The sequence below is a fragment of the Lucilia sericata genome, unplaced genomic scaffold (assembly GCF_015586225.1).
Source record: "Lucilia sericata isolate MDLA Ls3-8-SP2 unplaced genomic scaffold, ASM1558622v1 Contig000125F_arrow, whole genome shotgun sequence".
NCBI lineage: Eukaryota > Metazoa > Arthropoda > Insecta > Diptera > Calliphoridae > Lucilia > Lucilia sericata.
This window is the reverse complement of record NW_023994157.1, coordinates 567,681-582,018: the sequence shown is the minus strand read 5'-3', so window position 1 is coordinate 582,018 and position 14,338 is coordinate 567,681. Positions and strand designations below refer to the sequence as shown.

The 14,338-nt window shown below is 30.4% G+C and overlaps 1 protein-coding gene across 1 annotated transcript in view; it reads left to right on the top strand.

Moving 5' to 3' along the window:
• LOC119600883 (cholesterol 7-desaturase) overlaps nucleotides 1–14,338 on the top strand; it is a 77,330-nt gene that overhangs the window by 51,713 nt on the left and 11,279 nt on the right. Inside the window, exon 4 of the mRNA XM_037951453.1 lies at nucleotides 2,857–2,968. Coding sequence (XP_037807381.1) covers nucleotides 2,857–2,968 — 112 coding nt within the window. The remainder of the gene's footprint in view (nucleotides 1–2,856; nucleotides 2,969–14,338) is intronic.

Sequence of the window (14,338 nt, the reverse complement as noted above, 5' to 3'; positions counted from 1 at the left end):
AAAAATTAAAGTTTTCTATACTGGATATTATATATAGAATATATATAAGAATTAAACACAGAAAGAATGAGCTTAATACCTCTCATAGTTTTACCGTACCTGCGATGTGAATTTGAAGGATTTCGGGAAAAAGGCAATTTTTGCCAATAATTAAGTAAAAATTATATTACATATTACCAATTGTTGCTTAATCTTGATCAAGTAAATTGCGATTATTATTTCCGAGTCCATGGAAAGTTAGTTCTAATCAAATTTTCGAAACTAAAAATCATTAACCCTCTAAACACCGGGGTCAAAAACAAATTTTTGAATTTTATGTTCTTGAAGAAATAAGAGCATGATGTTGTTAATTTGTTGATGGATATTGATGAAACTTCTTAGAAGTTATTTTTACTACATTCAAATAATAAGATAAACCAAATACTGGATATATATCCATTAAATCTTTAAGAAAATTTATTTTAGAAAATTCCTTTTTAAAAGTGTTTTTTGTAGTGTTTAAAAAATCGGTCTTGAATTGACCCCAAGTATGACAGAGGGTTAATTTTTAAAGAAGTTTGATTCCTAGATTTCTGGATATATTTTCGTGTAGTTTGTCAAAATGAATTCATAATTAAATAATCAATATTTTGCTATTTTTAATGAAGAAAATTAAATATACAAAAACTTGATTTTGACCCCGGTTTTTAGAGGGTTAATGATTTTTAATTTCGGAAATTTTATCAGAAATAACTTTTCATGGACTCGGAAATAATAATCGCAATTTAATTGATCAAAATTAAGCAACAATTGGTAATAATATAATTTTTACTTAATTATTGGCAAAATTGCCTTTTTCCCGAAATCCTTCAAATTCACATCGCAGGTACGGTAAAACTATGAGAGTTATTAAGCTCATTCTTTCTGTATTTAATTCGTATATATATCCTTTATAATATCCAGTATAGAAAACTTTAATTTTTAATAATCCATTTAACAAAATTTTTTAAAGTTTGAAAATGGAGTTTTGGAGATGCTGTTAAAATAATGGCCCTTTTTTGACCACAGACTAAACTGAGTAAGCGTTATCCAATTTGAACAAAAATTCGTACTAGCACATTTATGAACCTTATAAAGATAAACATAATATTTTTTTGTAACATTTTTCAAAACTAACAAAAATTTTCTTATAGTTACTTTTATATGTCTTCAGAATCACAAAATTATCGGGGGAAATTTTAATAACTCAAAATTTGTTTAACGAATTTTGAGTTTCTCCATCTTTTTGAAAAGACAATTTTGTAGAAATTACGATTTTGCTATAAAATGGTGCAATAATTAATACTTAAAGCCTCATTTTGTGAAAAAACTCCAAAAAGTGCCATTTTTCCCATATAAACGCATTTACAAACTTTGGCGGCGATGCGCGGGCTCTTACCCTCAAAATAATTGAATAATATTTTACAGTCTTCCATTTGACGTTAAAATACAACACAATTTCACTATTAGATGTTAATTCGAGCGAAAAGCCTATTTTCGACCCACCCTAATATACATACATACATACAATAACAAAATCTCACTAAAAAATCATCAAAATGCTTAAATTTAAATCAATTTTTATTTAAAGAAAATATCTAAATTTATAAGTATAGTAATTTATAATTTTATAAATTTTACATTAATTAACAATTTCTATTAGCAATAATTATCATTTACTTTATTTACTTTTGTCAACATTAAACACAAAAACATACAATATACTAAAACAAATTGCATACAATAACAAAGTCTTACTGAACAAACAACCCATCAAGTTTTATTGTTCAGTCGGCTTGATTTGTACTAACCAGTCAAACTATCAGTTTTTTTACGTCCCTTAGTAAGAAAAAGAAACCAAGAACTAAGCAATACGTAAGCAGCACACGCAAATCTGTTTTTACTGTTCAGTTCGGCTGAGTTGAAAAACTTAACATGGCCGCTGCTTGTGTGTTTGGCTTCTGAAGAAAAACAAAACCACTTGCAAGTTATTGCAGCAGTGCGTTGACACAGTTGACTGACTTCAGTTAGCTTGTGAGGGAAAAATAAATACTTGAACTTTCTTCAGTTCAGTCGACATTTAAAAAAATAAAACTAAAAACTAAATATTAAACCCTGCATACAATAACAAAGTCTTAATGAACAAACAACTCATCAAGTTTTATTGTTCAGTCGGCTTGATTTGTACTAACCAGTGAAACTATCAGTTTTTTTACGTCCCTTAGTAAGAAAACGAAACCAAGAACTAAGCAATACGTAAGCAGCACACGCAAAACTGTTTGTTGAAAAACTTAACATGGCCGCTGCTTGTGTGTGTGGCTGCTGTAGAAAAACAAAACCACTTGCAAGTTATTGCAGCAATGTGTTGACACAGTTGACTGACTTCAGTTAGCTTGTAAGGGGAAATTTTAACTAGTTACTATTTTTTAAGCATGGTACTAAATTTAGTCAAATATTTAGTAATTTGCGACTGCAATTAGCAGTTTTTTGAAACCCTGATTTCAACACATAAGTTCGTTATAAAAAAGAAAAATTGTATGAAACTGTACTTTAGGGATTGAAAAAGTAGTTCGTTTTATCCGAGGATTCGTAATAACCGAGTTCGTTATAAGAGATTTTTTTAATGAAAATTGTTACCAAAATAGTTTGAAAAATTGTTTGTAATGGCCTACTAACCTTGGTGTGAATTTCATCCAAATCGGAAGATTTTAAAAATTGGGCCACTTGACACGAAATTGGCCATATTAATATTTATATACATATTTCCATGTTATTTGTTATATCCATAACGAGAATAATCGAAATGAGTTTTAATTATTAAAAAATATTTTCTTTTAGGTGGAAACCAGCGGAAGGGCAAACAAAACATATTGCAAGAGTTACATTAAAACATTCTATAGAACTGACGAAAAAACTACATGTTTTTGAAATGGATGTTGTTGGTGAACAGGTATGATTATTACAATATTTTTTATCGCCAAGAGGTGTCCAAAAATATCGATTATCAGATAGGTCTTATTTTTTATTACTGGTGTAAAATTTTAATCCAATCGGATAACGGGAACCCGTGCCGGAAATCGATTGAAAAGCGTAAAATTGGATAAAAATAGGACTTTTTATTTTTTCAAATAATGACATTCAAATAATATTTATTTATTAACTCAAGTTTTTGACAATTTCTCAAGCCACATAAAATTTTTTTTTTTGTTTTCTAATTTCTTCTACGTACAACAAAATATTCTACACAAAAATGTTAGTAAAATATGTAATATAACTGTAATGTACTTCATAAAAAATACTTTTTTATTATTAATTTAAAAAATCAATGTTTCTTGAATTTAAATTTCCATTATTTAAAAAATATGAAAAATAAAATTGTTTCACGATAGCAATTTTTTTATAAATCAGGTATGGGATCGCAATAAAAAATACATTTTTTTAATAAAAAACGGCCAAACCGACAAAAAATAATCGATACTTTAATTCCATCAGGAATACAATTTCCTGAATCAGCAACAATGAGCCAGTTAAGATGTTTATAGGATTCTGTGCTTTTGAATCAAGCCCATAATGATTGAATTCTTTGTGAGCAGATTGTTTCTCCTGTTACTCTCGATTTTACTTCTGTTTCAAAAATTGGTTTATTCACAACTGAATTTTCAGCAGCAACAGCTGATGCAACATTGCCTATAAACAATGTCATGCCAAGATATACTTCTGTTTATTCCAGTTTCTCGAGAACCTTTCCTCCTGTTACCACTTCTCCTCTCAAGGATTAGAACTTTTTTTAAATTTGAAAAAAATATACTAATAATTATAGTTATGCTTTTATGTTTGAAGTGGTTATTGGAAGCAACAGCTAGGGAATTTATGGAAAATTCAAGCAATTGGACATACAGTCATTTTAAGGAAACTCTTATGCAGGATTCAGAAGCCTTCAAAGAGCGGGCATGTAAAATAGCAATGCCTGAAGTAGTCAGATCTAATATTTATGGACTACAGGCGTAGAATTAAGAGGAAAAGTGGAGTGGCAAAATTGTGCTTTTTTACATTTCAGCTAATTTTGATGTCCTATAAAACCCAATGAATGGCAGTTACACACTTAATACTGTTAATAAATTATAAAAAACTAATTTTGCATAACTCTGGCCCATAGTGCAATGTTCGTCTTTCGAAAATTTCGATAATATATAATTTTAAAAAAATTATTGTGAACATAACCTATAAAGTCAGGGAACTATTTACACAAAATTTCATTGAAATCAGACTCTGGCTTCTACAGCGCTAATATAGACAGCCGGCTTATTTTGTTTTCAATATTAAACCATGTATACCATAATGTTTTTACTCTTTAAAAATTTTAAAAATAGCTACAAAATTTTTTAAGGTGAAGTTTGATCTTTATATATATTTGGTGGGAATATTACTCTGACCACATTGTGACCACCAATTTTGTCAAGTTTTATTCGTATTTATGACCTGTGACACTATCTAAAGTTATGGATAGACATACATTGCACCATGGGCGACACGAAATAACTCCCAATGAAATAACACCGAATTAGGAAAATTAAATTACTCCCAATGAAATAACATCCAATAAATATGAAATAACTTCCAAATAAAAAAGTGAAAAAACACCCAATTTTAACGAAATAACACCCAATTAAATCTACGATGTAATTTTCAAAAATTGGGCTTTATTTCATTATGAAATAACTCCCAAAAAAAGGAAATAAAGCCCAAAGAAATATTTCCCAAAAAAATGAAATAAAACCCAAATATGTTAAATTCAAATAAACGTTTTTATTAATCTTTACAAAAATACTTTCATGGTTTCTACCACCTGACGGCATACTGGACAATTCAATTGTTCATTGTTGGAAATAGCCTGAGCTTGTAATTTAAGGACACATTGGTAACACATTTTCATGTGTCTACATGGCAAAAACAAAGTATTAGGCTCTTCATTTACACAGACTAAACACAATTTAATTTCTATGTTGCGTGGTTCCATATGATCTTCTACATCGTCTTCTTCAATTTCCTCTTCCAAGTAGACCAATTCTTCAAACACATCTTCATAAGGTTCCATATCTGAGCATGTCCTGTTTTTTGGGTATACCATTCTATTGAGAAAGGTCGCTGAAGTTATTTTTCCTTTTTTTAACTCATCAACAGCTTTTTCAATTTTTTGATTTTTTTCTATTGCCGTCTTCCTTCTTTTCACCTGTCCAAATAAACCACCACTATTTGCAAATTCTTCGAACTCGCGGCTTTTGGAAAATTCTTCTCCTTGAAGAGTTTTTACAAATTTGAAAAAGTTTCCATGTTTTGGGATCATTTTCCCAAGGACGCCATTATATGCTTCTAAGGCTGATGTTGTTCTTGTCGAATTTTCGGAAACAGAAATTCCTTCTGGGCCAATCTGTAACAATTAAAAAAATTAGAAACTGACTAGTTAAAATATTGAATTTATTTACCTTTTTTAACCAGTGGCTTTCAAAATAATTGAAGAAGGGTGTAAATTTAAATTGATGATCAATTTTTTCGGTGTCATCTTTTATTTGTTGGAAGGAACTAGTGATGTAAATAGGTGGTAATAAAGGCAAGCATAAAACTTTATGATATTCTATCGACGCTTTTTTATTTTGTCTTATAAATGTTGCCAAGTCCTTATATTTTGTTGTAATTTGTCTTCTCAAGGCTTGGCAATAATGGAACCAGCATCCATATATTTTGGAACCTTCAAAAACTGTTTTAATACCTTTACGGAGACCTTGCTCATAGTCCGCTATGAATACAGCTCCATTTAAATTTAAAATTTCTTCATTTATATATTTAAATAAATGAATGTATCCTTTTGAACATTTTTTATTCATTAGAACAAATGCAAACGGAAATACCTTAAAAAATAGAGTTTAATTATCATTAATACTTAATGATTAACTTTAAGCAAAAGCTTATAATTAAAAGCAGAAGATGTTTTGTAATGAGGAAGGATGGAAAAGCGCCGCAGGCGAAAAATTTTTGTAACAGAAATTGCGGCGATTTCTGTTACAAACCTTTACTAACCTTTTCTAAATATTCAATTGTTATTATTATAAGTTGTTTGAAACAACCTAATGGAACCACTGCAAAAGTTCCATCAATTAAAATTTTCCTATTGGAATTTTCGGGAATATTTTCTTTTATGATGCCAACAATTTTATCTGACACAAAAACGCAATAGGAAAATTCTGTTTGTTCGTGGCAAATTTTAAAAAAAGGCGTTGCATCGTTGTGTTTGCTAAGTCCAAAATTTTTAAAAACTTCTTCTTTTTGAAACGCCTGTTGCACATCATTTGGTGTCTTTGGAGATGTCAAGAAAACTTTGCTAGTTAAATACTGCAACCCACGTTGAATTTTGGAAAAATCTATGTTTTTTGTAGCATCGTGGGATCTGCATGTATGCAAAATATTTTCAATATGTATCATTTAAAATTAATATTGGTATTTACTTACCTATTGCAGACACTTTTGAATGTTTCCCTAATACCAGTAATTGCATTTTGCTCATTGATGTTGCACAGTGGTATAGGAAAAAAAAAAGAGGGAAATAATTCGGTAACTTCTAAACGGTTAATCCGATTTTAATGAAATTTGGTATGCACAAAGAGGAGGTGTTGTCGAGTTTAGGTTTTGAATTTGGACCTTATAGGCCAACCAGGGGCCCGGCGGGGGGTCCTCAAATTAGGACACCTCGGCTATGTTAAATTTTTAAAACGATCCTATTTCTTCATTTGAGTTCCGATTTAAAAAAAATTTCGTATATAGAATCTCCTCATCGAGCACTATAAAAAATGTCGTCGTAGCAGTAAATTATCTCTTATAGTTTAGGAGATATTCGCATTTGAATATTAAAATTTTAAAATTTTTACCGTCCTTACTTTAGTTTTTTTGATAATAGCAGGTCCAAATATTTCCGATTTTCGCCATTTTTTTTTATTTGCTTAACAACAAGTTTATATACCAAGCAGTGAAAGAATTATGTAAAAATCATGACTGAGTCCAAAGTTATAGGCATTTAAATTTAAAAAATTAAAAAAAGGCGATTTTTTGTCATTTTTTTGGGAAAAAAGTATCTTTTTCTTTTTAAGTTATCTAAAAAGTTTCTAAGAAGATGTATATAGAATTTATACTTTTTGGAAAGCTGACTTTACATAAAATACGATAAATGAAACAAAACCTAAAAATTTTTGATACCGAGGGGACCAGGTCCATCCAAAAAAACCCTATTTTTTATGGAAAATTAAATTTTGAGCAAAAATTCTCAAATCGCATAGTCGATATCAAATTATAGTGACCTGTTTTATATGACCCAATAAGTTCTTAATCATTTTGTAACGGGTTTCGATAACCCCGCCCCTGGTATGGATATAATAGGCAAAAAACCAAAAAATCCCATTTTTGGGATTTTTTAAAACTTTTTTGGGAATTCCGGGATTTCTAATAAGAAAATTCGAAATTTTTATTTAATTTTGGATTTTGAGTAAAAAAATCTACCTAACTGTAAAATTTCATCAAAAAATATTCATAAATAAAATTTTTATTGCAATTTGAAAAATTTGTATCTTCGCAAAAACTGAATAAAAAACATTTTTTAATTTTTTTTTAAAAAAGTATTCCGCGAATTTTTTAATTTTCAAAAATTATATACAGTTTTGAAAAATAGACAAAATTACCTTTCCATTGATATATAACATGCCTACCTAATGTTTTTTAAGGGACAAATTAATTAGGGAAAACTCAACATCTTTTAGAAAATTTACCTAGCACTATTATTTTCATCCATATATGTAACAAATTTAAGAGTTAACCTTATGGATGAAAATAATAGTGCTAGGCAAATTTTCTAAAAGATGTTGAGTTTTCCCTAATTAATTTGTCACTTAAAAAACATTAGGTAGGCATGTTATATATCAATGGAAAGGTAATTTTGTCTATTTTTCAAAACTGTATATAATTTTTGAAAATTAAAAAATTCGAGGAATACTTTTTTTTAAAAAAATTAAAAAATGTTTTTTATTCAGTTTTTGCGAAGATACAAATTTTTCAAATTGCAATAAAAATTTTATTTATGAATATTTTTTGATGAAATTTTACAGTTAGGTAGATTTTTTTACTCAAAATCCAAAATTAAATAAAAATTTCGAATTTTCTTATTAGAAATCCCGGAATTCCCAAAAAAGTTTTAAAAAATCCCAAAAATGGGATTTTTTGGTTTTTTGCCTATTATATCCATACCGGGGGCGGGGTTATCGAAACCCGTTACAAAATGATTAAGAACTTATTGGGTCATATAAAACAGGTCACTATAATTTGATATCGACTATGCGATTTGAGAATTTTTGCTCAAAATTTAATTTTCCATAAAAAATAGGGTTTTTTTGGATGGACCTGGTCCCCTCGGTATCAAAAATTTTTAGGTTTTGTTTCATTTATCGTATTTTATGTAAAGTCAGCTTTCCAAAAAGTATAAATTCTATATACATCTTCTTAGAAACTTTTTAGATAACTTAAAAAGAAAAAGATACTTTTTTCCCAAAAAAATGACAAAAAATCGCCTTTTTTTAATTTTTTAAATTTAAATGCCTATAACTTTGGACTCAGTCATGATTTTTACATAATTCTTTCACTGCTTGGTATATAAACTTGTTGTTAAGCAAATAAAAAAAAATGGCGAAAATCGGAAATATTTGGACCTGCTATTATCAAAAAAACTAAAGTAAGGACGGTAAAAATTTTAAAATTTTAATATTCAAATGCGAATATCTCCTAAACTATAAGAGATAATTTACTGCTACGACGACATTTTTTATAGTGCTCGATGAGGAGATTCTATATACGAAATTTTTTTTAAATCGGAACTCAAATGAAGAAATAGGATCGTTTTAAAAATTTAACATAGCCGAGGTGTCCTAATTTGATGACCCCCCGCCGGGCCCCTGGTTGGCCTATAAGGTCCAAATTCAAAACCTAAACTCGACAACACCTCCTCTTTGTGCACACCAAATTTCATTAAAATCGGGTTAACCGTTTAGAAGTTACCGAATTATTTCCCTCTTTTTTTTTTCCTATACCACTGTGTGTTGCTTACATTTAAACACTCGGTTTTAATTTTATTTAAGGCTTTTAGTTCTTCATATAATTGTTTTTGTTTATCGTGATTATGTTCAATAAAATCAGAGTACTTTGCCAAAATATTATTTAATAAATAAACTCGCGATCTGCACTTTTTATTATAACAAATGTAAAAGACAGTATCTTTATATACAGATTTTTTTTTAATATAATTGTTCTTCACTAATAGAATAGAGTAATAGAGTAACCACAGATAATTTCGTATTCCATAATTTTCGATGTTGCTTCTTCAAATGCACTCAAAAGAATAATTGAAGTCAAATATTGATGATACTAAGATGTTTTAAGAATATTTGAAGATCGACCTAACGGTTTGAACTAAAATTTTAAAACTCTAAAAAACTTTTAAAACTTAATTTTATTAAAATGAAATAAAGCCCAAAAAAAATGAAATAAAGCCCAAAAATATTTTTTATGAAATAAATCCCAATTTTTTTGATTTTAATTTGGGACTTATTTCATAATGAAATAACTGCCAATTTTAAAATTAAATAAAGCCCAAAAAAATGAAATAACGCCCAATTTTGATTTTTTTTATATTTTATTGGGATTTATTTCATTTTCCTAATTGGGTGTTATTTCATTGGGAGTTATTTCGTGTCGCCTGCACCATGGGCCTTAGAGTGATTTTGAAGTAAAACATATAACAGCGTATAAGCATATATTAACAGCTTATAAATAAGTCAAAAATTATGACAAAATTGTTATCGATTATTATATTAAGATTTGAAAATATTAGTGAAAATAACTAATGATATGCAAAAATAGTCTTCAACTAAAATATAGAAAATATAATTCACAATAAGCAAAATAATTGTAAAAAACTGATTTTTGTAACCTATGACCCCTAATTCCTCGCTTAGCGTACATGGGATTAATGGTGGCTTTTATCTCCTTAATTGAGACCCCAAGACGAAGTTCTCTCTGTTTCATAAAGCTATCTAAATTTCCGCAGTTTGCTAATTTTTTTCGACTAATTTTGTTGGGCTATTAAAACAAAAAATATTTGGTGTCTAAAATTAATGTTGAGGGTAATTCAGACTTTTATTTGGCTGATACTCAAGAACTTTCAAAAGATTTTATTAATTACAATTCGAAGCTAAGTGAAGAACAAATATTGAAATTAAGTAAATTAATTGATAGGTTAGGGGATGTCCTCACTGGGGGCATACTTGGGTCCAGTATATTGATCCCTTTGATATCTGAAATGAGAAAAGCGGTCAGCGTATTAGTACACTTTAACCTAAGTACTCTTGATTCCTAAACCAAACCAGTTTGTCGCACGAATATATGCGTCTATCTTTCGGATATCAACCTGTTTTTAAATAAAAATAAAAGTGGTGAAATACGAATATGTGTAGACTATAATGCATTAAATAAAAAGACAATTCGAGTTAATTTTCCTTTGGCTTTTAATAGAAGATTGTATAGAATGTGGAATAGAAAAAATGTTTTACTCTTTTAGACCTCCTTTGTGACACCTCATGGACATGCTTATGAAACAGGATTAAAATTTAAATTGAAAAATGCAAATTTTGTTATCAATCCATTGAAAATTTGGGATACTTTTTAGATCCTTTAGGAATCCGTCCAAATGGAAATGTATACCATCTTTTCCAGTTATTGCCAGACCTTTATTAGATTTATTACGAAAAGAGAAAAAATATAACTTTTCTCCAGATTGTGTCAGATCCTTTAAAAAACTAAAGAAATGCTTAATGAACCAACCGGTTTTATCAATATATTCACCTAAAAGAGAATTGCATTGTGATGCAAGCACAAAGGGATTTGGAGCAGAAACAATATAACAAAGAATTTCCTCAGCCGAGTGTCGTTACCAAAGTTTTGAACTTGAGATACTTTCTATTATTCTATAATCTAGAATTGTTAAATGTGTTTTATAATTAGAAAACTTTGACTATTCTATTTAGCATCGTAGACGGATGTTTATGAACCACGTCGACGCTTTAAGTAGGAATTGTATTAATGTTATTACGGACAAAAGTAATGTAATAGCTGCTTTAGATTACAATAGTAATATAAAGAAATTAATTTTAGAATTGGAATCTAAATTAAAGGATATGAACATATGGATGGCATCTATTTCGTCAGGATGATACTTAATGTTGTTTGTGTATAAGGAAATGGAGGAAAATGTTATAAGAATGGGAAATGTTTTGACTAAATTCGCTTTAATTATTGGTTCCCAAATATGAAAGCTAAAATTAAAATTACAACCTACATTTAGAGTCGCAAAAAAGCCAACCAATTGTAGGCATGGAATGTCAGAAGAGAATAAAAATAGACATGTATTATTGTTTTGTTAAAAGACAAATGATTTGTAGTATATTCTTTTAATTCTCATTGAGTTTATAAAAATAATATACTATAATTATTTCTAGTTTTTCTAAAAACTTGGGAAAGGTTTTCTGATGAGCTGATTTAAGCAACCTGAGAAATGCGCATTGGAACTAGCTTATCCCGAATAATACATTTCATTTTATTCAAAATTTAACTTTAATTAAATTAAAGGCTTGGGAATATTTAGCACGTCTGAAACTAAATTTACTCGAAGAATAAACTAAGATTTCCCATTAATTAAATTTTGAAAGCTAAAATTGTTTCGTACATACAAAATTATGTACACAGAAAAAATTATCAGTAGTTTATTTTCAATTAACATGTTTTTCTCTTTCTTTAATTTTAATTTAAGCAATTTTTTATTTGTCTTAATTATCTCGTTGTTTAAAACCTAAGATTACAAATTTGATTAAATTTTTAATTGATTCAATTAGTTTTTTAATTGATTGAAAAAAAATTTCTGGCCAACTTTTCCATTTTAGTTTATTTTTAAATATTTTATTTTGATTTTCTATGCTAACAATGTTTATAATTCTTAAATAGTTAATACGATTTTAGGCATATAATATTCAAGTTTCCTGACAATTTATAAATTGAGAGTGTTAAAAGTGTTTGTGAAGTGTAAACAACTAGTGAGCTCTGATATAGTGTATAAAAGTTACAAAGTGCTTGAAAGGACAAGTTAATGGAAGAGAGAAAAGGAAAAAAAAAATTTTTTGATATATAAGGTCAATACAGATTTTGAGAAGCTTGCCTAAAATAGTAGGCATTTGACAAGTATAAGTGAAATTTTTGATCCATTGACTTTTTGAGAAGCGTGGGCAAAATAGTAGGCAGTCTGCCTTGTACTTTATTGTGTGTGATCACTAAATTTAGTGAGAAGTTCATAGGAGGCAACAGAACTTCGAATTTGCTTTGATATAAGTGAATTTTGTGAGAATACATTGGAATTTGATATTTTATAGACCCAAAGGGGCAAATTGAAAGTGAACTGTGAGTGAATAAGGAACTTTTGGGGTATATTTCGATAATTTCGTTTTAAATGCGGATAGATACTACCCCTTAACAGTGAGCGGTGAATATGGCGGAAAAAGGGGATCTTAATCCCCTCAAACGGCCTAGAGTTGGGACCACCCCTGAGGAATTCCAAACTATGCTGGAGGAGAAGCAGAAGGAGATTGATTTTTTGAATAAAAAGTTTGATTATATTATGAAGGAGAATGATAAACTCAGAATCCTATTGAAAAGATTGGAAAATGAAAGTGAAGAGGAAATTTCAAGCGAAGATGAAATGGTTATTGAAGAACAGGAAATACCTGTTGAGGGTGAGATAGTAGAAAACAAAGCTGAAGTTTCTACTAAAAATAAAGTGGAAGACCAGAATAATGCCGTATCTGGTTCATCATCTAATGTGAAGCCGAAGGCTAAGAAGCAGGAAGCTGCCAGTCCGAATGATCGTGTAAAGGTTTCATCCAAGGAGAAGTCAACTCAACCCAAGGAAGCAAGGAAGAAGAGTAAGTCTATTCCTGTGATAACTACTTACAATATTAATTTAAAGTCTATGATAGAATCTATTGACAAACTGTTAGGTCATAAGAACTATAACTTGAAATCATTGGGAAAGAATGTTGTTAACATAGGACTCTGCACTCTCGAGGACTATGACAGGGTAAAGGCCTTACTTGTAGAACAGAACGTATACCCCTAAGGGTCTACGTCCATACAGTGTTGTGATTGAGGGGCTACCTCACTCTTTTGAGTCGGGGGACATACTGGGATATCTGAATGGTCTCCAAATTAATTTTAATATTATTGGCATTGCTAAATTAGGCTTTGACAAATGGGTGGTTAGAATGGCCAGGAATTCTGACATAGATAGATTTTATGACATAAGGTACATATTGCGTTGTAGAGTTCATATTAGAAAGTTTATAATGAGAGGTATAACACAGTGTTATAATTGCCAACGTTTTGGACATGTTTCGACGAATTGTAGGATGCCCTATCGGTGTGTTAAATGCGGCGGGTCCCACGGTCCTGGGAATTGTAGTGTTCCTCCAAAGGGGGAGAATACAGGGGAGACTTTTGTCACTGACCCTGTGACTGGCGAGGTATCTAGACGTATAGGTTTACCGGTGCGTTGTGTTAATTGTGGGACTGAGGGACATGCGGCTAGCTCAAAGGAGTGTCCGCGTAGACTTCAACTCATTCGTAAGGTGGAGGAGAGGAAGGTATCGGGTGGCGTTTCTCGATCGGGACATGTGCCAGTTGACAGTGGTTTGAGGGCTGGGGTCTCATACGCTGCGGCAGCTGGGGCTGCTTCTGCCGCCGACAATGTAACGACCCGTAATGTGTCTAGGGTACCTGCGAACTCTCGTGGGTCTGAGGTGTCATTGGGTTCCGCCATGGCACAATACAATATTGTTGATGGTGACTGCAAACGATTCTTCGGGGGCGGACTGCTACAGTGTTTGGGTAAGATGGGTAGTTTTGCTAGGGATTATCAGGGTTTGGGTAGTGACGAGGATAAATCTCGTGCCCTACTTGGTTTACTAATGTCATTGAGTCATCATGGCTAGTACACTAAAGGTGATATTTGCGAATGTTAATTCAATTGTCTCTCGGCACAGGAGGCATTACTTGAATTTATTTTTGACGGAACATAGACCTGACATAGTGCTGTTGGCTGAGCACCGTCTCAGCTCTCGCCACAAGTTTGAGATTAAGGGGTTCAGGGTATTTAGACAGGATCGACGGACAGGACGTGGAGGAGGTA